The 23,837-nt window shown below is 42.0% G+C and overlaps 1 protein-coding gene across 2 annotated transcripts in view; it reads right to left on the bottom strand.

Moving 5' to 3' along the window:
• The window catches only part of CPNE4 (copine 4), a 222,885-nt gene that overhangs the window by 92,639 nt on the left and 106,409 nt on the right, over positions 1–23,837 (bottom strand). For both annotated transcript variants that reach the window (XM_060248883.1, XM_060248882.1), the window contains exons 3-6: positions 18,927–18,998; positions 15,485–15,559; positions 4,712–4,795; positions 268–357 (exon numbers count right to left, since the gene is read on the bottom strand). In XM_060248883.1, the coding sequence (XP_060104866.1) occupies positions 268–357; positions 4,712–4,795; positions 15,485–15,559; positions 18,927–18,998 (321 nt within the window). The remainder of the gene's footprint in view (positions 1–267; positions 358–4,711; positions 4,796–15,484; positions 15,560–18,926; positions 18,999–23,837) is intronic.

The raw sequence follows: 23,837 nt of genomic DNA on the forward strand, positions 1-23,837 counted from the left end.
TATTTTTAGTTCAATTTTGTTGGCTTAAGTGGTGTTACACTGAGAGACCTTTACAATATTGAGCACCATCATTAGGGAAAACATATTGCTGAATGAATTTTAATTTGAATCAGCCATAAATAAATAAATTGGCAAGATGCTGCCTTTACGCCAAAGGAAAGATGTGGAGGATGTTTTGTTTTGTAAATGCAGCCTTCAGTTTCGTAGCTTTTAAAAGTGTGCAATAAATGCAAGATTCTTGTTCCATCATTGAAGCAGATCACCAACCTTTAGCCTGCGATCCTGGTCTCCGCTGCACAGAGAGTTTACGGACACCTTAAAGGACTTCCAGGCTGGGTTTAAATTATTCATCACCACCTAAGAATGAAAGAGCAGAAACGAATACAAAAAATACAGACATTTAGATGTTTCAAAAATAAAATACAAAGCCACAGGCATGACGTGCAAAGTATCAGGCTGATCCCCCCCCCCACCCCCGAATAGCATTTAGAATAATTAAATATAGAAGGTAGGCATATTGGTTCATAGAAAAATTCCAAAAGAATACCCATGTAAAGCCTGCGTTTTAGGAACAACCAAAATAACATAGAAAGGCAAGTTTGTGAGTTAATCAGAATTCTTCATCAAAATGAATATTCAATACCAGGGGTGGCCAACGGTAGCTCTCCAGCTGTTTTTTGCCTACAACTTCCATCAGCCCCAGCCATTGGCCATGCTGGCTGGGGCTGATGGGAGTTGTAGGCAAACAACATCTGGAGAGCTACTGTTGGCCACCCCTGCCTTAGTATATGATTTGGATTACAGTCTTGAAGACTGAACTGAATTACATGGTAAAGAGTACAAAACAGATTTCAGGATATACCAAGAACTACTTGGCCAAATTAGGAAAGAATGTTGATAATTAGGTATGCAGTATATTTTGGTAGTGTTTTTTGTGTGTGGTTACATGCTGGGTCAGTTGATTTAATGTAATTAAGTTGGTTTAACATACTATTGAGCACATTACTTGATAGGCTATGGCTTTGATATTTGAGAATTTATTTTTGCAATCAGGCTCCTTTCCAAACCTCAGAGGAGCCAGTGGGGCTCTTTTGATTGATTTTCTTTGTCTTACAACTGGGTCAGTCAAAACAAAAAAAGAACACAATGCAGAATGGGTATAGAGGCTACTGATCATTGAAGATAGAGAGTGAATAAATTTGAAATGACAATATGGGTACAGAAGGCACATTTACTTTATCAGCACATTTAGTAGTAACAGGAACAAAGCCCGTTGCTCTCCTTATTAGGTGGGTATACAGATCAAAGCATATGTTGACTGAATGATTGAAACCACATTGGAGGGGCAGATCACATGAGAACAGGATGAGCGGATTTCCCCTGTTCCATTCTTTTATCTTTGTGTGCTCTGCTCCACTTTTCCTTAATTCCATTTTAATTATAAACATTTATAAAGTTAATTCTGGAAACAGGGCACACACAGTTTGCCACAGATTGTATCTCCTTTAATTCATTTGCGTCTTCCCCTCCTCCACAGTACCAACGTGGACTGAAAAAAACATTGTAAACAAGACCAGGAACTCTGGAACTCTGAAATATGGGAGAAACCTAATTAGGAGAAGTTTTGGAAGTATCTCTTCATGGGAAATTCTCTGCTGGAACTCAAGCGGGGGGGGGGGGGGTTGAGCAGGAATGCACAGGAATGCAGTTCTGACTGGCTTGGTTTCAGGGGATGTGGCCTAATATGCTAATGAGTTCTTGGTCAGTTTTTCCCCCTACAAAACCCCCCCTGATCTCAGGGAAGTGCAGATTTGGGAATTTCCCACATGGTCTACCCCTGTTGCAAGATTTCAAGTCATCTGAACGCAGCTGAAGGAATGGAAGAATGATAACCATTCCTGCTTTAGTAAAATAAGAGCAGAAACTGTGGCCCCCTTCAGAAGTTCATTGACAGGTTCACTGAATGACCATAGAGGACAGCAGCAGCACGCTTCCTAGCCTGTCCCATCACATGTCCATACAGAGTGAACAGTGCAGATGCAGTCTAAGCAGTGCCAATAGAACTTGAGGAAAATATCCTGTCCATAGCCAGGTTGGTGTAGTGGTTAAGTGTGCCACCGCAGTGCTTCTTTTGTAGCAGGAACTCATTTGCATATTAGGCCACACACCCCTGATGTAGCCAATCCTCCTGGAGCTTACAGTAGGCCCTGTACTAAGAGTTCTGTAAGCAAGAGTTGGTTACATCAGGGGGTGTGGCCTAATATGTAAAGGAGTTCCTGCTACAAAAAAAGCCCTTAGTGTGTGAACTCTAACCTGGAACAACTGGTTTTGATTCTCCTCTGCTCCACTTGAAACCAGCTGGGGGACCTTGGGTCAGTCATAGTTCTTACAGAGCTTTTCTTCCAAGAGCAGTTATCTGAGAGCTCCCTCAACCTCACCTACCTAACAGGGTATCTGTTGTGGGGAGAGGAAGGGGATTGTAAACCACTCTGAGACTCTGAGTGCAGGATGTGGTATAAATCCAATTTCCTCCTTCTCCTTTAATAGAGGCTTAACATGGGTGGAATAATAATAATAATAAATATCATTGCATAAGCCTCTATTAAAGGGATATGACTTTTTTCTTCCAGACAGTTGGTAACTGTACCATATTTATAAATATACAGTTCTCTACACGCTCACGAACACCTCAAGAAGCAGGAATCCAATTACATGGAGGTGCCTGCCCATGTACAATGTATGTACGCATGTGGGACACTGCTTGTTTGGACATTGAGCTGAATGCGCAGACACTGAGGACTGGGACAGCAGGTGTGATCTGACTCTCTTCAGTGACTACACATACAAACATCTGAAGAGGGTTTACATGAGAGCAAACAGGAAGCCATCAGTTGCCAGAGAGACTGAAAGAAGGCACAGATCCTACGATGGGTAGTACACAAACATTTCTGATGAGAGAGTGTAAATTAAGATTAGAGTTCCTTTAGAGCTAGCATGAGGAAGCCAGCATTTCCTAAATAGTAAGATGAGTGAGGACAAATGTTTATCTGATGAGGTGATGATATATGGAAAGGATTGGCGCACTGCCATTATGAACATAATACTCAATATTATTGTATTTGCTGTATTAAATGTTTTAAAGCTGAAATTGTATCTATAGTTTTAATTGGTTTTAATGTACTCAAATTTTCCATCGGGCTTGTTCACCACCCTGAGCCTGCTTCGGCGGGGAGGGTGGGATATAAATAGAACTAACTAAATAAATATAGATATAATTTGTGACCCTAAGGTTGATATTTCTGGCTCTTTTGGACAACTGAATGAGACTGGAGACACGCTTTATAATGGCTATTAATGACCCTCTGTTTTGAGTGTACGCTAAAAATAATGATTGCAGAGCACTGTTGGCATCATAATACCACCCTGTTGTGGGAGCAGGAGTAATATGAATTGGCATGCCAAAGAAGATACATTGAGGGGGGAAATCCTCCCATCACTTGAAGGGTCAACACTGAACAGGAATCCCAGGATAATTTCCCTCAAGGGACTATGTGAACAGAGAAATGTAAGGAAGACTCGATTCCACAGTTACATGTGATGTAATAATAAGCCCTGTAACAGGCATCTGTGACACTTGAATAACTACATTCCATGTAGCACTCAGGCCATTTTGTGGAACTTTCAAAGATATATGGTATTTGTTTTATTCTGATTTCTTCTTCAGAGGCTGGGCACTCATCCACTATGCCAGGCAAGTATAAGACTTCTAATCTAAAATTAACTATTTCTCTCCAAATCAGTGCCTTCCAAATTCATAGCATTTCACCCCTTCTTTAAAACAAAAAAATGAAAAGTAGGTGCAGGTTTTTATAGGGTTGCCAGGTCCCTCTTGGCCTCTGGTGGGGGACAGAAGCTGCAGGGTTGCGAGCTCCAGGTTGGGACACTTCTGGAGATTTGGAGATGGAGCCTGGGGAGGACAGAAACCTCAGTGGGGTACAGTGCCTTAGGGCCCACCCTCCAAAGCATCCATTTTCTCCAAGGGAGCTGATTTCCATAGTCTGGAGATGAGCTGTAATTCCAGGGAAATCCCAGGTCCCACTGGGAGGCTGGCAATTGCATCCCTAATGTTTTACCAATGAGAGAATCCTAGACAAGCCCAAAGTAATTAAAAGAAATACAGCTACTCCTACAGCCAGGCTTTACTGTAACTGAACTCCTCAACAATAAAATTAAGCTAATTGCCTTAGATCAGACCCTAATATCATGAAGAGTTCTGGTGAGCTCAAAAGCTTGCATAATATTTTGTGTCAATTTGCTTGGTCCTAAGAAAGGTATTACATGGATTTAATTCTTGATTTTGGATTAACCAATATGGATGTACAACTTTTCCTCTATTCTGCAAGGCTGCTCTCTCTTCCACTGTGTGGGGGGGAAAAAAAACATGCTATTGGAGGTCTAGAATAATGAAATATTTTTAAAAATGGTATCTTTTAACCACTCGGAGAGGTAATAAATGTATTCTCCATAGCATCTGAAGACCCTTTGAGCTACTGCTCCAGTAATGTCATCCAAGCATAGAAATTGTCTCCTTCCCCTCCAGTAATTGTGGGTTAAAGATACTGCCAATTCTGGTGGAAATACAAATTCAAATCCCGCCCCTCAGAGCTCTTCCTCACTGAGGAAAACGTTGCCCATTTGGTTTAATACTCACCTCAGTCCTGTGGACCAGTTGCTGTGTTGCATCATCATTCATTCGGAAGATTTCCAGAAATGGATCTGATTTACTGAAGAAATCCTGAAATCAAGATGTGAGGATCTTTATTTTCAGGTGCTATAGATTTTTATTCACATAATCCCAGGCTTCCACACTGATGGAAATAAAAGTTTACCAGCATTAACTCTAAGCATTTTTTTTTGCTTATTAGTTGTAGGATATACTGTTGTACCAACCTGTCAAAATCCCACCTGACATTGCCCAATTAGCAGATTGTGCCTAGGATTATGTTCCCTCCTCTAATTATGAATCATTTGTAAAGATCCTGTCAAAACTGGAAAAAATTTAAAACAAATAGATGAACAAATGCTCTCATTTTGAGGAGAGCTGCCCTTGTAGGATATCCATTAGGGGTCAACTACCTTTCATAATTAAAGAGCCAAAATATGTTAAAGCAAAAGCATATGTTGGAGCAAAAGTCAGTATAAGGAAGCCCTGTCATTACTGAAACTATACAATTTAACATTACAGATAGTTGACATGCTAATTAATAATCCATACATTTTCTGCTGCCCAAACACTGGATGTTGTGAGTCTTTCTTAGAAAGTAGCACACACAAGATCTCACAATGAGAAATAAATATACAGAGAAGCATAACTGTTTTAGTGCATGGGAATAAAACTTGCATGATTCACACCTGGAGTACTGAACTGTTTACCTCTTTCATTTCCAACTCTGTAAAGTCTTAAGAAGCTCTTCACTCGATACAAATCTTCACTTGCCATATCCTTTGCATACTAGTTATTCCAGCATCCCATCTACACCACCACTACCACCACTTTTTTTGTTGTTCAGTTGCACAGTCAAGTCCGACTCTTTGCGACCCCATGGACCAAGTCACACCAGGCCCTCCTGTCTTCCACCATCCTCCGAAGCCTGCTCAAATTCATGTTTGTTACATCAGTAACGCTACACCTTCATTTAAAGATTTATTTTCTTTTTAAAAAGGGCTATAGATATTTCTACACTGAGCCACATTTGCCTCTGGAGGGCAGAAGTTGCAGAGACCCCTGATATACATGTTCAGCCATTAGCAGTTTAATCATGTCAGTGATGACCCTGATGAGGCATTAAGGCAGGATGTAAATTTTGTAAATAAGAGAGCAATCCTAAACAGGCCTACTCTGAATTCTACTAAGGTCTATTCAATAGGGCTTACTCCCAGGAAAGTGCTCTTAGGATTGCACTGTAAATGAAAGAATAGAATAGTATCCATTGGCTGAGGTGGAGCCCTGAATTCGTGGGTTATTAAATTCCATTCACATTCCAGATCTGAATACAGCAAACTTCTATCTTGTCTTCTTTCAGTTCTAATAAGGAGGTGTAATGCTGTATTACTGAGCATCAAATCATGAAGATGTGATGCCCAATTTATGTGCTGCATTATGGGATGATCATATAGAGTGCCCTCATCACACCAGATGCTCTATGTGGTGGAGTCAAGGGGTAAAAAGACACACAATTACAACTACATGGCAAGGCAAATATATGAATTAGCCACTAAGGTTATTGACTATAAATTCTAACAGCATTCCTATGCTGAACAATCTCAACACAGTGGTTAATTGTCTAATTTCAAGTCTGCTCTTTTAGTTCAAACTGTTTGATTACCATTCCATGATAGTATTTCCTAATGGTTCTTCTGAATTCTAAAGAGAGCAATTCTTCTAAACTCTAAAAAGTGCAGTCTCTCTAAATCCATCCATGTCTTTAGGGCTGCGTGGTAACTCTGCAATGTTTTAGGCAGAATGGTGATCTCCCTATTAGTAATATATTTCTTCCATAGAAACAGCTTAAGTTCAGTCAGAAAACAAGCCAATTACCCTTCCTGTGGAATTTATTTGATATAATATACATTTATGAATATCTTCATGAAGTAATTACAGTTATATTTAATTCTTTCTTTTTCTTTTTTAAAAGACAATCCTATGTATTAGAAAAAATTCAAATATGTTTGGCCTACTCGAGAATAACAAAATGTATTATAAACCAATATACTGGGCCATAATTAAAATGACAGAATATAGTCAGACTGACCCTAGGCAATCTGATTATATGTTCAGCTTTGATAATTAAACTTTGCCACAGGACAGGACAGAGGACTATGATATACAGCTTTTTCCCAGAAGCTCTAAAGCTGCATACTGTGAAGTGTAATTATTTCTAAAGTAATGTTATAATCACAACCACCAACATTATTACTGCTTAGTAACAATCTACATAACTTTTGCCCAAAGAAATATTTTTCTGTTTGTTCCAATTCAGAAGATCTCAGTTCATAGCTAAAGATGTTCTCAAAATGTTTACATTAGCAAAACGGCATCTAATAGCACATTCAGCATTGATTTCATGGTACCAAAATTGATTTTTTTCTTCGCGGAAAAAAACTGCAGGATATTTACAGGATATTTTCATAACTGTGTCAATAATAAAATGAGTATAGATATTTAATATACATTTTTGTAAAATATTTGTTCTGATCATTTTTGTTCCAGAGCTAAAAGAACAGAAATGCTTGCGTATAGATTTTACAAAATTAATAATATTCATCTTGGAGAGATCCCAAGTTAAAACCTGGCAAGCGTTCTAACAGTTCTCCACAGAAAGTATTATGTGGCACTGTTTTTAACAAATACCCTCACAGTGCAGATCAAAATACCTTCTGGAAACCAAATTGCCTTTGTTGTCAATCTTAGGTTTGCCATATGAAAAGAAATACACACATACTGCTGCTCACTTGTTCAAGCTCTTTTTCACTGTATTTGCCGAAGGTCCAGTTTATTGCCCAAGTGGTTAATTGGGGTGCCAAACTGGAAGACATAAAAGGTTGCCAGGCCACTGTGGCACACCCAGGAGCTTTAGTGGTTGGGAAAGCAGCAGACATGGCACCTTTGCATGACACATTGATGTCAGCTCTATGTGAAAACCCAGGGGTGACATCACTGTGTCAGCCAACTCTCTAGAAACTCTATGGTTTTCACCCAGATGTGATGTTGATACACTATGCAACATCACTTCTGCCCCCTCCCATCCCCCCGCCCCCCGCAGGCCCAGACACAAGGAAAGGTGGGAGGGTCTGACTGATGAGCAACTGACTATGTAACGTGGAGAAATGGCATACTGCACTTTTCTCTCTGCTCTTTATCACCACCTGTACAGCACAACCCTAAGATGGTACTGAGATTGGAAAAATGAGGGGATGTCCCTCCTTGTTTGTCTTTGTGTTTTTGTCCCCCTTCAGAAATTCCTCATTATCAAACTGCCACGATACCTGTCATGGACCATGAAGACTGGATTTATCAACTGGAATTGGAAGGAAACTACTGGAAAGAGGACTGTAAACTCTCCAGCACTGGCCTGTCCTATTCACTTAGGTTGTTAGCTCACATCTACCTATGGCTGCTGCCCCTAGTCCTGTGCTGCTGGTGGGAGAAAAATTAAAAAGAATAAGGCCGTGTCTATTAGAAGTTCTTATCATAGCACTCCTGGTGATTCCTAAAGTTATTTGGAAGCAACAAAGGAAATTCTAGGAATAGCTGGAAACTCTGTGGTAAGAACTTACTTGTTTTACCATGGAGTTTCTGGTGAGTCCTAGAGCTACTCCTTGACAGTTCCAGGTAGCTCTAGGAACTACCAGGAACTCTATGACAAGAACTTCCTGTAAGTAAATGAGGTTTTCTTTTCAATTTTCTTTCAGGATGCTGTAGTGGCACTGCTTGGCAACTTTACATCTATCCAACACATTTTAAGTCTGACCATTTATTAAATATTCTGCAATAGGGCTTCTGGGTAGCAGCTCAACAAAATTCATAGCAAATTTTAAAATCCACCCACCAGCTCCCTTTTGATCCTCAGCTTGCCAAACAGTCACTCGGTATGGACCAATCTACAGAGCATATGAAGGTTCAGTATGGTAATCCCTAACACCAACCTCCAGACATAATATCTCAGATATGATAGGCACTTAACAATTTGTCTACACTCTGCCTGATAACTCAACCACCATGGAAGTTGATCTGGACAAACCAGCCCCTGCTCAGCAAACTAGGAACTGTTTGTGTTGCTGAAGACATATTATTTATTCCTTATTTATTTCTTAATCATTCATTTCAGACAAGGCAGTCAAAACACGTGGCATTTCCAAAAGGGCAAAAAAAGAGAGAGAGAGAGAGAGAGAGAGAGCTGTTCCTTAACTAAATAATATGTAAGCAAACCGTGACATTTTCCCACTTGGGATTCAGTTAACATAACCTGTGGCAGAGATAGTACTGAGATGCGGTATATATTTCTATTCGGGTTGCCTTAAAAAACTCCCAAGTTCATCCTGCTCTCCAACAAATGTACTACCTAATATTTAGTCCATTACTAGCATGTTTTAAGTGCATGGCCTTGCTCAGTAGTCCCCGCCAATGTTAAAGCCAGGGTGGCAATAAAACAGAAGGTCTGGACAGCACACAATGTTTGTTCAATGAGAAATGAGAGCTGGTCACATAACTGAGAAAGTAAACGATGTTGTGAATGAACAGCCACTCCAGTTTCCTATGCAGACTAAGGGAGAGCTAATACACAGGGTCTGTGTGTGGGGGTGCATTCTCAGAGTCAGGTAGTCCATTCAGTGCTGGGCATGTTTGTTTCATATAAGGAGGGATCATGAACAAAATGCAACTTTTGTTACAAAGCACCATTGGAACTATGGCTGCATCAAAGTATCATTGGCTATTGTGTGGCCTTTCATAGTCATTTGCAACTATGTAGAAAAGATAATCCAATTTCAAATGGTCAGATTACTTCAAAATTAAGAGACTTCTACATTTGGAACAGTTGTTTGGAGCAGAGACGGAAGTCTTCTGTTGGGGAAACAGGTGATGGTTCTGCGATACATTCATCAGCTGATGGTACCCAAGAGGGAGTTGGAAACACCTAAGGATGGAGGCTTTTCCTTGTCCAGTTCTGAGGGACTAGGATCCATAGCTACCAGGGATGACCAGGGCCAGCCTTAGACTGTCTGGCAACGCTAACTTCTGATACCCCTCCCCCCCGCACTGATAACATCACTGAGTCAAATGGGGGGCACCCAATTTGATGCACCCAGAAAGTTGGTGCCCTAGGCAATCACATAGGCAGGGTCAGCCTTGGGGCTGATAGGGGAGCATGGCATGGCCACAAGTTTAGTTCAATGGAAAGTGGTAGCTTTTGTTCCCACTGCATAGGTCAGTACATAGGCAATGGAGTGTAGTGGAACCACTGCAGAGGTGGCAGTCCCCAGTGTTGTGGGGCTAAAGAGTCCCATGAAGATTTATGACATCATTTAGCTGAGGGAGATTCAGCTCCAGGGGAAGACTGGGGGAATGACCTCAATGTCCCCATTGTCAGACGAAGGAGACAGCAATCACCTATGAGTTGGAGAATGGGTCTGGTGTCGCTGATAGATTACAGATCTGCTCCAAGTTGGGTGGAAGAGGGATGAGAAGTCTTATGCTTCAGCTTTGATTTTTTTTTTCTTTTGTGGCAATGGTTCCAAGGCACTAAATGCTGCTAAGGACTTCTTGGGAGCCAATAACTGGCCCAGTTCTGATACAGATCCTGATGGTGCTGGGTGGTCCAGTTCTGACTCCTTAGAAGGGGTCTGATCTTTGTCTGAAGATGCTAAAGTCTTTTCCCAAAGGGTGGCTTTCAGTCTGGAAGCCTGGTCCAGGCAAGCCTTTCAAGAGAACTGCTTACAAATAGAGCAGGCAGAAACACTGTGCACCTCACCCAGGCCTAAGAGACAATGGCCATGGTCATCCAACTGAGCAGTTCTAAGGCCACATTTGACATACTTTTTTGAAGAAAACCATAGCCTGATAATAAAATCCTCCTTCCAATCCCCTTTTTTGTAGGAATGAAGCAAAATGAAGAAACAAAGGGAAGAAGAGTAAATGGAGGAGAGGAAATCACTAAAGAAAAATCTGTGAGGATCAGACTAAAGTGAAGATGTCTAATCTCCATGGCAGCAACGAAAGGACCGAAGGAGTGCTCACTCTACCCATCACATGCCAGTTGGGCAGGAAGGAGCCAGCCCACGAAGGGAGGGCGCTGAGCTCTCTGAACATTCTAGAGATCTTTAGAAAAGAGATCTCCACAGCAGGCAGATGCAAGCATGGTCCCATGTGGGACTGCACAGGAACCAGAAAGATTAACTGACAGTTCCACCTTGTTAGAATTTCATCCTCGAAGCTGGGAGACAGGCATAGACATTGAATAGCAAAGATGAAAAATCTTGCACTCACATACATACTTGTACTATGTGTGTGTGGCAGTATATATATCAGGCCTCTAGGACATAAGTATATATATATATATGAACAAAAAGACCATATAGCAATCCAACTTTATATAAGCTTTCTTTCATACATCGTAGCTGGGAAGTGCTGAACAGATATATGTAGAAAGAAGGAAATACCTGTATGTGTGACATCAAACTCATGTCTTTAAAAATAACCAAACTTTGTGATTAATTTAACCTCACTACCTGTGGATGGGGTTCTCATTACCAAAAGCTAGAACAAATTAAACTATGTTAGAATAGAAATTGCATTTTGGAGGTCATTTATTCTTGGGCTGCCATAAGTCAGAAGCGACTTGATAGCACAGAACACAGAACAGAAATTAAGAGCAAGTTCTCCGAAGAGGCAGTATATAAAAAGTCAAAATGTAGCATGCTGTTCAAACTATATTCATCTAGTGTCTTCATTGTGGGTTTCCTGGAGACATCTGGTTGGTCACTGCTGGAAGCCATTTTCTAGACTCGATGGGTCATGGATCCAACAGAGCTCTCCTTATGACCACATGACTCACAAAAAAACTCATCATGGCTCTTAATTTGTGAATCAAGACTCCAAAATGAATCATGACTCTTTCACAGATAGATCATGAGTCCAGGAAGGAAGAGGAGGAGGAGGAGGAGGAGTAACAGGGTGAGCTGAGACAAGAGGCTCTGAAGGCTAGATGGCAAATTTACATTTGTCTCTGCAGAAAGGACAAAATGGTCATGAAATATATACCTGTCGCTCATGAATGCTATGTTTTTCTAAATACTGGGCAGGCAAAATAAACTCAGTCACTCTTAACATGGTATTTCTGTCTTTTATGTTGGGGATGGGGAAAGTAGTGGGTAGTTACTTTGTAAGTGGATCCTGAAATGTACAATAAGTTTAGAAGTAGTTCCCTCTTTAACAAAGCTTGAGAGCCACTTATAACATAAAAGCAAATGTAGGCTACTTAATATGGATCTGCCTTGGTGCTCATGTCTGATTGCATTCCTAAAACTTTCTTTAATTAAGATCCGGCATACACATCTGAAATAATCTTGAAGCAATGAACACTTCTGAGAATCTAGCATATTAAGAATGAAAGCATGGAACTGCAAGTCTAAATTCTTGTAAGAAACCCCATGTTTAGAAAGCTAAGTCATGATGGAAAAATATTCTAGCCTAGCCCTCTTTCTGATGTACATGACTGCTTATGTAGTCAATGAAGAACTAGGCTCATTTACTGAAATGTGTGACTCTTCCCAAATACTGTGGCAAAATATCCTCCATTTGTTTCAGAGTGGCTTATGAGGTGGGCCTGTCCTCTGGAGCTGAAGCACACCTGGGGCGTTTTTGCACTGACCTTAATCAGCAGCGACGCCCCTCTTCACCGCCAAAAACCAGTTTCCATTTGCGCCGCCAAAAACCAGTTTCCATTTGTGCCGCAAAAGCCGCGGAACTTTCTGGCTCTTCCGGGTGCTCTGCGGCAATTAGTGCGAAATCCGCGCCGATCCTGCGCGGTGAAGAGGGGCGTGGCTGCTGATTAAGGTCAGTGCGAAAACGCCCCTGGAATAAAAATCTTTTGAAAAAACTTCTTAACAGCTGTAACAACTGCCTATAAGGAACATTGTTTTCCCCAGACTAAGGAGTATTCATATAGGAACAAAACAGAAATCCACAATTAGAACACTTGCTCTTTTGTGTCTCGGGGCTTTTGAAAGAAAATGTGGGATGACCAGATGAGCACAAACTACAGTTGACAGGAAAGGAAAGGTCCCCTATGCAAGCACCAGTCGTTGCTTTCACGTTTTCACAGCAGATATTTTATGGGGTGGTTTGCCATTGCCTTCCCCAGTCTTTTACACGTCCCCCGCCCCAGCAAGCTGGGTACTTATTTTACTGATCTTGGAAGTTTGGAAGGCTGAGTCAACCTTGGGCCAGCTACCTGAATCCAGCTTCCACTGGAATTGCACTCAGGTTGTGAGCAGAGAGTTCAGACCACAGTACTGTAGTACTGCTGCTTTACCACTCTGTGTCGCGGGGTTGACAAGTCCGCTATAATTTTATGACATGGCTTTTTTAAAAGTGTGTCTAAATTTAGCCTCTTCCACTCACCTCCAAGGAGTTAAATGTAATGGGCAGGGTTTTTTTTTGTTTTTTTTAAATAATACGAAGAAGATGCAGTTCTCTTTCCAATCAAGAATAATTCACCTTTTAGTTGAGACACACAGCCAAGGTCTTGGATGTTTAGAGCAATTAAAGATCCCCAACTTAGGGATGCTATTAACCTTTGTACCTTAGTCAAATTACAAATTCATTACGCTTTGCCTACCTAAATATTCCTGGCAGTTTAATTAGATTTGCTGTTACTAATCACATTCAGTCTACACTGGTGTATGCTACACACATTCATAATTCCTCCCATGTGAGTAGAACTCCCCTCTTCTCCTTCCCCACGGTTCTACTTGCACAGTCACATGCAAATTTGAGCTTCAAGGAATGCGCCAATGAAGCCAGCATTCCTACACTTCAAGGCAGTATAATATAGTTCCACTGGCCTCAACGATTGGCCTGGCCCTATTAGTAGCTCAGGTCCTAGTCCAACAGTGACCGCTAAACCATGCTGGGTATTGGTTGCACAGCTATTCTACTAGTTGCACAATAATAGCAAAACTTGATGCACAGCTCTGCCTGCTTGTCTGGATGAAAGGAAGTTATTAAGATTTTTTTCTGCAGAATATACCATTACCACACTTTTAGTAATGTGTTGCTAATGATGACTCTCCTTTGGTTAGGAAACAAAGGTCGATAAATGGCTAGTCATAAGTACTTGCATTCAAGTGTTGGCTTGATTATAACTGCAACCCTGGTTATCTGACTGCCATCTAGTTGCAAAATCTGAAACTCCATCCCCCTATAATATCTCAATTACAAAGGAAATATTCCTACATTAAGTTAAATAAGTACTACTGGCTATTGTGCATAGAGAGTCTATTAAGAGTAATGGAAGCAAAAGGAACCCTATGGTGTATGAGCTCTCAACACAATACAGTCATCAACATCTCATCACACTAACACCACTCTTGTGTGGCCAGGGAACAAGACAGGGCTGTGGGCAAATTAAATAGGCAGGGCTATGGCAGTAGCTGTATGGATAAAATCAAGTTTGTTTCACAAGTGGAAGTCATTGGGGTCACTACCCAAGGTAGGTTTTCCAACTCCAGGTTGGGAAATTCCTGGAGATTTGGGGGTGGAGCCTGGAAGAGGAAGGGTTTGGGAAGGGGGAGAACCTCAGTGGTGTATAATGCCATAGAGTTCACCCTCCAAAGAAGCCATCTTCTCCCAGGGAACTAGTCTCTGTAGTCTGGAGATAAGTTGTAATTCTGGAAGATCTCCACGTCCACCAGAAGGTCAGACAGAAAAAAGTTTTAGTCGCCATCCCAGTGATGTCACAAAGTGTCCTCTTTATATTCTCTTTTGTCAAGGCCTGTTGAAGATATTTTGCTGCTCCTAGTAGCTGATTAGTTACTCTCACACTGCTGCTGTCCACATCTGAGCCAAGGAGCCCCTGGCTTGGACTTAGATGCCAGCAGTATGTTCATCATTCCAGCACCACCAATGGTCAGAAGTGAGCCAAATCCTTGCAGTGTGTCAGCACCTTCCTCACTATGTCATTCAAGCAACAGCTTGAGTGGAGAATTGGCCCTGTACTTCATAAAGGTGATGATTACCACAAGGAAAAGAAAGGGACTATATCTGGGGACACTGTTGATGTGAGGGCAGAATGTTTTTCATCCCTGACTCTGTGTGGCTGCCCTTGTTGGCAGGGATTCCATGGTGTGTGTGTGTGGGGGGAACACCTGTAATATTAAAGCCATTACACTTTCACAATAACAGGACTTGTGCTAGTGCTGAACAGTCATTAATAATAATGTCTCTAGCGTCTAGACAGAAGAACATTTTCTTAGTTGACAACTGCACTTTTGGTTGGATGGGCAAAAAATGTTGGCATGCACACACAAAGAATGAAATCCCCTACTGCATTTAGCTAGGAAAAACCTCTGTCAAATACCACATAGAGAAAGAGTGTTCCCAAATTTATATTTTAAGATGCCAGCCTAGAGTATTATGTCTTTGATGGCTTTTTTTAAAAAAACCCAACATATCTGATTGGTGGCATTTTAAATACATGAGGTCTCAGCATAATTAAATTATCTTGGTCTTAATTACATTCCATTGGGATTTTGTCTAATTACTATGCAACTGGAGGAAAGCCTTATGAGCATTGATCTGAGATCTCTGATATGTTTAATAACATCAGTACTCCAAGAATAGCTGCAAGGGGGAATGTCTCATTCAATCACATTTGTCTGCATTCTTATGTCTTTTGGTAAGGTTAACATCAAATTGCTAGCTTACCTTGTCATCTAATTTCCGGGCGCTGAAGGAAAGTTCAACGTAGTCATCGTTGCCAGACAATTCTTCGGCAATTACCTAAGCAGAAAGTCGCATTCAGCTTCAAGTAGAGGAAAAATACACACACACTGAACACAGGAAGCTGCCTTATACTAAATCAACCTTGGTCCATTGAGATCAGTACTGTTTACTTCTACTGGCAGCAGCTCTCCAGTATCTCAAGCTGAGGTCTTTCACATCACCACTTCCTATCAACTGGAAATGCAGGGGATTGAACTTGGGACATTCTGCATGCCAAGCAGATACTGTACTATTGACCCATGGACCCTCTCTCAAATAACATCGACAACAGTGCAACACGCAATCAGGGGAGTTGCTTGTATTGTGAGCCTCAATGGGCAGCAAACATATAACTGCCATGTTTAAAAGAACACATTCTACTTACATTTGTTTTTCAAAGTAGCAATGTATAGCTTCAGTATTACTGGGATCTACTGTTTCCCGCTAAAACCCTTTAAGACATCTATATTAATGGCTCAGTGGAATCAGTGCTAATTCATATGATCTTTTTGCCACTTTTTCCCTGCTGCCTGGATCAACCATGGCCACAGTGAAAGATCTGATCATGAAGCTGCCTTACTTTGAGTCAGGCCATTGATCAATCAAGGTCAGAATGTCTTCTTGGATTGGCAGTGGCTCTCTGAGGCAGAGTCCTCAACCTTTTTGACCTTCAGAATTCTGACACAGTGTGATTGGTACAGCCACAAAATGGCTACTGCAGGAGGAAAGGCTAGTCACAAAATGGCTGTTGCAGCTTACCTTTAGTCACATAGTGCTGCCAAAGCAATTAAACCTCCAATGGCTAATCAAAAGCCTTGCTTAGCAAAAGTTCCACCTGTCCATGCCCACTTCCTAAAAATACTTGGCAGGTACCAGGACAGGTGTAATTGGGTGCCATGTTGCCTGCCAAGTGGAAGTTTTTCACATTACCCAACCCTTTTAACCGGAGATGTTAGGGATTGAAACTGTGACTTTCTGCATCCAAAGTAGATGCTCTGCTACTGAGTCCCAGCCCTTCCTGCCCAATTCTCTGTTTAACAAATCAGAATTCTGAGCAGAATTCCCCTTCTCTTTTGAAACACAGGTACATACACTTGTATATTAAGATACAATCACAATTATTTTAAAAACATTCACTGTGGTCATAGGTTTTAATTTTTTGCATCGTATTTCCATACATACATTTTAAACAAACACTGCTGCTAAACTTTTGACTGACTGTTCATAGTCTAGACAAATTACTGGTCCAGGTTCATTGGCTAGATGATGCCTGAAATCCCTCTTATATGGTCATTTTCAGAATCAAGGATTACAAATCCCAAAACACAAATGTTTATTCCATTCTAGTGCTGTGTTTTGTGCTTATATTATGTTATAAAAATAGTTAATGCTGCAATCCTGAACAGAATTATGCCCAAGCCTGTTGAAGTCAATGGGTTTAGAAGGATGTAACTCCATTTAGGATTCCTTGAGTCATCACAGTGCAGTCCTAAACAGTATTATGTCCTTCTAAATTTGTTGGATTTAGAAGGGCATAATTCTGTTTAGGCTTGCACCATAAATAATTCCTCCAGTAATCCCAAACTAACCCCCCCCCCCCCCCCAGCATATTACTCTTGGATGGAAACGTTATCACCAATTTGACCCAAGGCCTGACTCAAGGGTGGTTTGCTGTTTTAAAAAAAACACTGTGAAATTAACATTGGTTAATTTCAATTGACGTTGGTAATTTCAAACTCTTGCAAAAAGCATATACAGCAAATCTGAAGACAGACTTTTTTTTTTTAAATTAAAACTATTTTATTTTAAAGGTATGCCAGGGGACCAGAAATCCAGGCTAACAATAACAGCCACCCTCCAGGGGATGAAGAATATGACTACTACAAAAAAGGAAAGCACCGTTACAGTTTCACCTAAGACTTCCCATTCTAACAAATTAACCAGGCATGGGGATGAGGTAGGAAACAATTCACGACAATTTCAGGATTTTTAAACCGTCATTTAAAGGCTGCAATAACAGAATGCTCTTGTCAATGTTAATTTTAGTAAAAATTTAAAAACAAAAGCAAAGAGGAAATATTTTTGCCCTCTGTGTCAGCACTGGCAGGTTTGGGGAAGGAGAAGAGAGGAAACTGAGTGCCAGCCAGCCAGGCATTTGTAAACTCTGGTAAATAGGGATGGAGCTAAATCTACTTCAGACACATCCTAGAGTAAACAGATTTAATTCCTGGGCATTTGCAGAACACATCAACTGTAAATCCAGAGTTTGGACTGGACGCCAAGCCCTGTTGTATGGTGATGATGTCATGCCTGCTGTAACCGTCTTGCTGAAAATGCTGCTCTCCTGCTGCCGCCATAGTAATTAAACTCAGGATGAAGAGTGAGGATACAGCAAAGACAGCTCTGTTTATGCCAACAGGAACTTGAACCCTGGATGATGCAACACATTTATGATATATTTGGGAAACAGAGAGCCTTAGAATGTCCTAAGAACACAATTTTTTTGCTTGTGCAGACTCTTCCAATCTCTAAAACATTCTCAGTGGAAAATCAGTATGGTAAAATGTATTATAGAAGTTTTTTGAGCCTAGAAGAGTTTAGGTCCCAATATCTGAAGGAGTAGCTCCTCTCATGTATACCCTTCCTGATGCAGGGATGTCTTGCTTCCCATTTTTGTCATTCCTTCTTGAAGATTCTACCAGAGGTAGCGAGGCATTCTCTATGGTGGCACCCCACCTCTTATACCTCCTTCTGTTTTGAGTTTGAGGGAAATGGTGGGCTCCTACTCAAATAAGCAGTTATTAGGGACCTGGAGACCCCCAAGAACTTCAGCTCATCTCCAGGCTACAGAGATCAGTTCCCCTGGAGAAAATGGATGCTTTGAAGGGTGCACTCTATGGCACTGAACCTCACTGAAGTCCCTGTTTCCCCCAGGCTCCATGCCAAAATCTCCAGGATTTCCCAGCCTAGTTCTGGTGATCCTACCCCTCCATCCCCCACTGGTGGTCACAAGAGGTACCCGGCAACCCTAGCAGTTAGAGAAATCTAAGGGCTGCTGCTGTTTTTAATGGCCTTTCCATTGAATTTTCTTTCTTTGACTAATTGGAATTTGGAAATTAAGTTTTGTTTTATTGTAAATTTATTATTGCACAAGGAGTTTTGAGAGCCTCCATTAAACCCATTAAGCAAGTTAAAATAATGCTAATTGTCATTATTAATTATTAGCATAAAACTGTATTTCTTTTTGTTTGGCACCAGAATGTATGCAAGGATACTGAAAAGCTCTTGGGATTGCAGAATTTGATAAGAATAATGTTGCTGAGAATTAGACACTTTTTTTCTTGCAAGGCAAATAGGAAAGGAATAATATATCAGATGGACTCACCGTTATGGATGATTTCCCTGCTGTGTTGCCATGTTTCAATAAAGACTTTGAGAGCTTTCTCTGTGAAACAATCTGCACAAAATGAAAACAAAGAACACAAGAAGACAGAGTCATTTCCAGGTTTTGCAGTGTGATTTTTTTTGAAGAAATTTATGCACATAGAATACCAGATAATTAACTGGAACCGAGATAAAATAATTCCACACCACATGATATCACAATCTGTTTCCAGAAAGAGGCATCACTGACTGATCTCAAAATAGATCTCTTTTCCTGGGCAACACTGATTGTTCCTGCCACTTCACAAGCTAACTGTTGATGCTACTGCTTCTAGGTAAAGTAAAAGACTTAAACCCCAGGGCTTTTTTTTTTTTTAGCAGGAACTTACAGGAATGCAGTTCTAGCTGGCTTGGTGTCATGAAATGTGGTCTAGTATGCAAATAAGTTCCTGCTGGGCTTTTTCTACAAAAAAGGCCTGTCAAACCCTAATGGTTTTACTTTTTGATAAGAGCATGTTTAACTTGCCAGGGATACTGGGTGTAGCATTTAACAAGTTGCAGTACAAGAATCTGAATGATTACTTAAAAATGCTCTTCTGTGATAAAAAGAACCTTAAAAGGTAAAGTGCTTAATTATAGGCACGGCCTAACGAAAAAAGAGAGAGACCTACTTCGATTCAACTAGGGTTGCCAAGTCCAATTCAAGAAATATCTGGGGACTTTGGGGGTGGAGCCAGGAGCAAAGGTGTGACAAGCACAATTGAACTCCACTCCAAAGGGAATTCTGGCCATCACATTGAAAGGGACTGCACATCTTTTAAATGGCTTTCCTCCATTAGCAATAATGTATAGGGGCACCTTTGGGGGGGGGCTCATAGTATTGGACCCCATGGTCCAATCCTTTTGAAACTTGGAGGGTATTTTGAGGAGAGGCATTGGATGCTATGCTGAAAATTTGGCACCTCCAGCTCCAAATACAGCCCCCTCCCAGAGCCCCAGATACCCTCGGATCAATTCTCCATTGTACTCTGTGGAAATCAATCTCCATAGGGAGTAATGGAGTGCCCAGCAGACATTCCCCCCCCCCCGGCCGCTTTCTGATGCCCCTGAAGCGGGGGGAGGGCCTCCAAACTGGGGGATCTCCTGCCTCCACCTGGGGATTGGCAACCTTAGCCCAAGTACAGGTGAGAAACTCATTCGGCAAACAAATCTTTGCTTAGGGAACAATTCTACTTTATCTACATCAAATGCAAAATTATCTGACTTTTTGGGGGGGAGGAGAGCCCTCTGCTGACTCACGGCTGTTTGTTCTCAGCCCCGACAACCTCTGCCTTCTTCAGGGGCTCTTCCCAGAATCTTTTTTTGGCAACCAGGGGTGGAATGTTGGCTCCCAGCTTTCCTGGGCACAGCCGGTCTTGAGAACTCTGGGTATCTTCTCCTGCCAATGTCCCACTGAACGTGATTTTCTTTGTGGAGAGCCACACAGAGACGGAGAAACAAAATTCCACAAATGCTCAGACCAATCTCCCACTAGCTTTACGCTGCTCTCATGCTCCTCTCCTCTGCGGGGGTTCCGTCGGATTTCACACTATCTGCCCTGGGGCTGCAGCGAGCTTCGCCTTTTTCACACAGCAAACAGAAACTGGGTTTTAGAGGTTTCTGTTTGCTGCGTGAAAAAGGCGAAGCTCACTGCAGCCCCGGGGCAGATAGCGTGAAATCCGAGAGAACCCGGGAGAGAAGAGGAGTGTGGGAGTGATGGGAATAGGGTTGCCAAGTCCAATTCAAGAAATACCTGGGGACTTTGGGGGTGGAGCCAGGAGACATTAGGGGTGGAGCCAAGATCAAGGCTGTGACAAGCATCATTGAACTCCAAAGGGAGTTCTGGCCATCACATTTAAAGGGACGACACTTTTTCAATGCCTTCCTTCCACAGGAAATAATGAAGGATAGGGGCACCTTCTTTTGGGACTCATAGAATTGGACCCCCTAGTCCAAACTTTTTGAAACTTGGGGGGTATTTTGGGGAGAGGCACTAGATGCTATATTGAAAGTTTGGTGCCTCTACCTCAAAAAACAGCCCCCCCAGAGCCCCAGATACCCTCAGATCAATTCTCCATGATTTTCTATGGGAATAAATCTCCATACGGAATAACAGAGTTCCCGGCAGACATTTCCCTCCCGTCCCCCCACTTTCTGACGACCCTGAAGCGGGGAGAGGGCCTCCAAACTGGGGTTAGCGGGTGTAAAGTTTTCTGGATCGCTAAGCAGGTACGGGAGTAGTAGAGCGAGAGTTATTAAAGTGGTAATTAGTATTGTTGCCCCTAGTAGGTCTTTGTACGAGAAGTAGGGGTGGAAGGGGATTTTGTCTGTGTTTGAGTTAAGGCCTGTGGGATTGGTAGAGCCGGTTTCGTGGAGGAAAAGGAGGTGTAAGAGTATTATTGCTAGGATGGTGAAGGGGAGTAGAAAGTGAAATGTAAAGAATCGGGTTAGGGTTGCGTTGTCTACTGCAAACCCCCCTCATACTCACTCTACTAATGTTGGGCCAATGTATGGGAGGGCTGAAAGCAGGTTGGTGATTACGGTGGCCCCTCAAAATGATATTTGGCCTCATGGTAAGACATACCCTACAAATGCTGTGGCTATAGTTAAGAATATTAGTAGGATTCCAATGTTTCAGGTTTCTTTGTAAAGATAAGAGCCGTAGTATAAGCCTCGGCCAACATGCAGGTAAAGGCAGATAAAGAATATTGAGGCTCCGTTGGCGTGAAGGTTTCGGATTAATCAGCCGTAATTGATGTCTCGGGAGATTTGTGCGACGGAGGAGAATGCAAGGGCAGTGTCTGTTGAATAGTGTATTGCTAGAAATAAGCCTGAGGCAATTTGAAGTATCAGGCATAGTCCTAGGAGTGATCCGAAGTTTCATCAGGCGGAGATGTTTGTTGGAGTTGGTAGGTCAATTAAAGAGGCGTTAATGATTTTTATGATTGGGTGTGTTTTTCGGAGGGGGGACATTATGTTACTATAGTTGAAGTACAACGGTGGTTTTTCGGACCCAAGGTTCTGGTTAAAGTACAGATGGTAATGATGTCTTATTTAGTTTTTTTGATAAGTGTGTGTTTTGTTTTGGGGATGGTTGGAGTGGCGTCTACCCCGTCTCCGTTTTATGGGGCGGGAGGACTTGTTGTTGGGGCTTTGGGGGTGTGTGGGGTGTTAGTTGGTTTAGGAGGATCATTTGTTGGTCTGGTTTTATTTTTGATCTATTTGGGTGGCATGCTTGTTGTTTTTGCGTATTCTGTGGCATTGGCGGCAGAGCCTTATCCTGAGGGGTGGGGGGACTATTCTGTTTTGTGGTATTTAGTGGGGTATATTGTAGCTGTAGTTGTTGGTGTGTATTTTGTGGGGGGCCTGTGAGGCGGGTTTTGGGGCATGGAGGGCGTAGAGGGTGTTGGATTTTTTAATTTACGGGGTGATTTTAGTGGAATTGGGTTGTTGTTTTCTAGTGGCGGGCCGATGTTGTTTTTGTGTGGAGGGGGCTTATTGCTAGCGCTTTTTGTTGTGATGGAGTTAATTCGAGGGTGGGAGCGGGGTAGTCTACGGGTTCCGTAAAGTAGGGTCAAGATTAGGCAGGTGATTAAGAGTAGTATAGGGGTGGTTAAATAGGTTTTAATTAGGCCGGTGTTGGCTGTGGAGAGGGTGGTTGCCAGTTTAATATTGGAGGTTTTTGTTATTATTGGGCCAATATGTTCGTACCATGCTATGTCATTAAGTTGTATGGCTGTTGAGCGAGCAGAAGTAAGGCTAATTATTGGTAATAGGCGGTGGTTTGTGATGTTGAAGAATATGAGTTGGGTTAGGTTTTGGTGTGGTACGGTTTTTGTGGGGTTGGTTATAAATGAGATGTGTTGTAGTAGGTCAATAGTACATAGGAGGCCTAGTAGGAGTGCTAGGGTTGCAGAGATTTTAGTGGTTGTTGGTATTGTTATGGTTTGTGTGGTTGTTGGTAGTACACTTGATGTAATTACTAGGCCGGCTATAATGCTAGCCGTGGCTAGGCGGAGAATTGGGCTGATTTGGTTTTTGTTTGATTCTGTGAGGTGTGGGGTTGAGTGGTGGCGGGGTTTGTGTAGTTGTGTGTAAAAGGTTAGTCGTAGGCTGTAGGCTGTAGTAAGGGTTGTTGCTAATAGTGTAGTTGATAGGGCTCAGGCGTTGAGGGCTGATGTATTTATGGCTTCAATGATTGCATCTTTTGTGTAGAAGCCAGCAAGGAATGGTATTCCTATTAGGGCGAGGTTGCCCAGGGTTATGCAGGATGTGGTGATTGGCAGTGTTTTTTGTGTGGCCCCCATTTTACGGATATCTTGTTCATCGTTAAGGCTGTGGATAATGGAGCCTGAGCAGAGGAATAGTATTGCTTTGAAGAATGCGTGAGTGGTGATGTGTAGGAATGCCAGTTCTGGTTGATTGAGTCCTACGGTTAATATTATTAATCCTAATTGGCTGGATGTTGAGAAGGCAATGATTTTTTTCAGGTCGTTTTGTGTGATGGCGCAGAGGGCTGCAAATGTGGTTGTTATGGCTCCAACACATAGGCACAGGGAGAGGATGGTGGGGTTGTGTTGTAGTAGTGGGTGTAGGCGGATTAGTAGGTAGATTCCGGCTACAACTATTGTGCTTGAGTGTAATAGTGCGGATACTGGGGTTGGACCCTCTATTGCTGACGGAAGTCAGGGGTGAAGCCCGAATTGTGCGGATTTTCCTATTGCTGCCAGGACTAGTCCTAGTCCTGGCAGGGTTGGGGATATGTTGTGAGAGAACAGTTGTTGTATTTCTCATGTGTTGAGGTTTATTGCCAGTCAGGATATTGATAATAATAGGCCAATATCTCCGATGCGATTGTAGATGATTGCTTGTA

The sequence above is a fragment of the Heteronotia binoei genome, chromosome 10 (genome assembly GCF_032191835.1).
Source record: "Heteronotia binoei isolate CCM8104 ecotype False Entrance Well chromosome 10, APGP_CSIRO_Hbin_v1, whole genome shotgun sequence".
Lineage (NCBI taxonomy): Eukaryota > Metazoa > Chordata > Lepidosauria > Squamata > Gekkonidae > Heteronotia > Heteronotia binoei.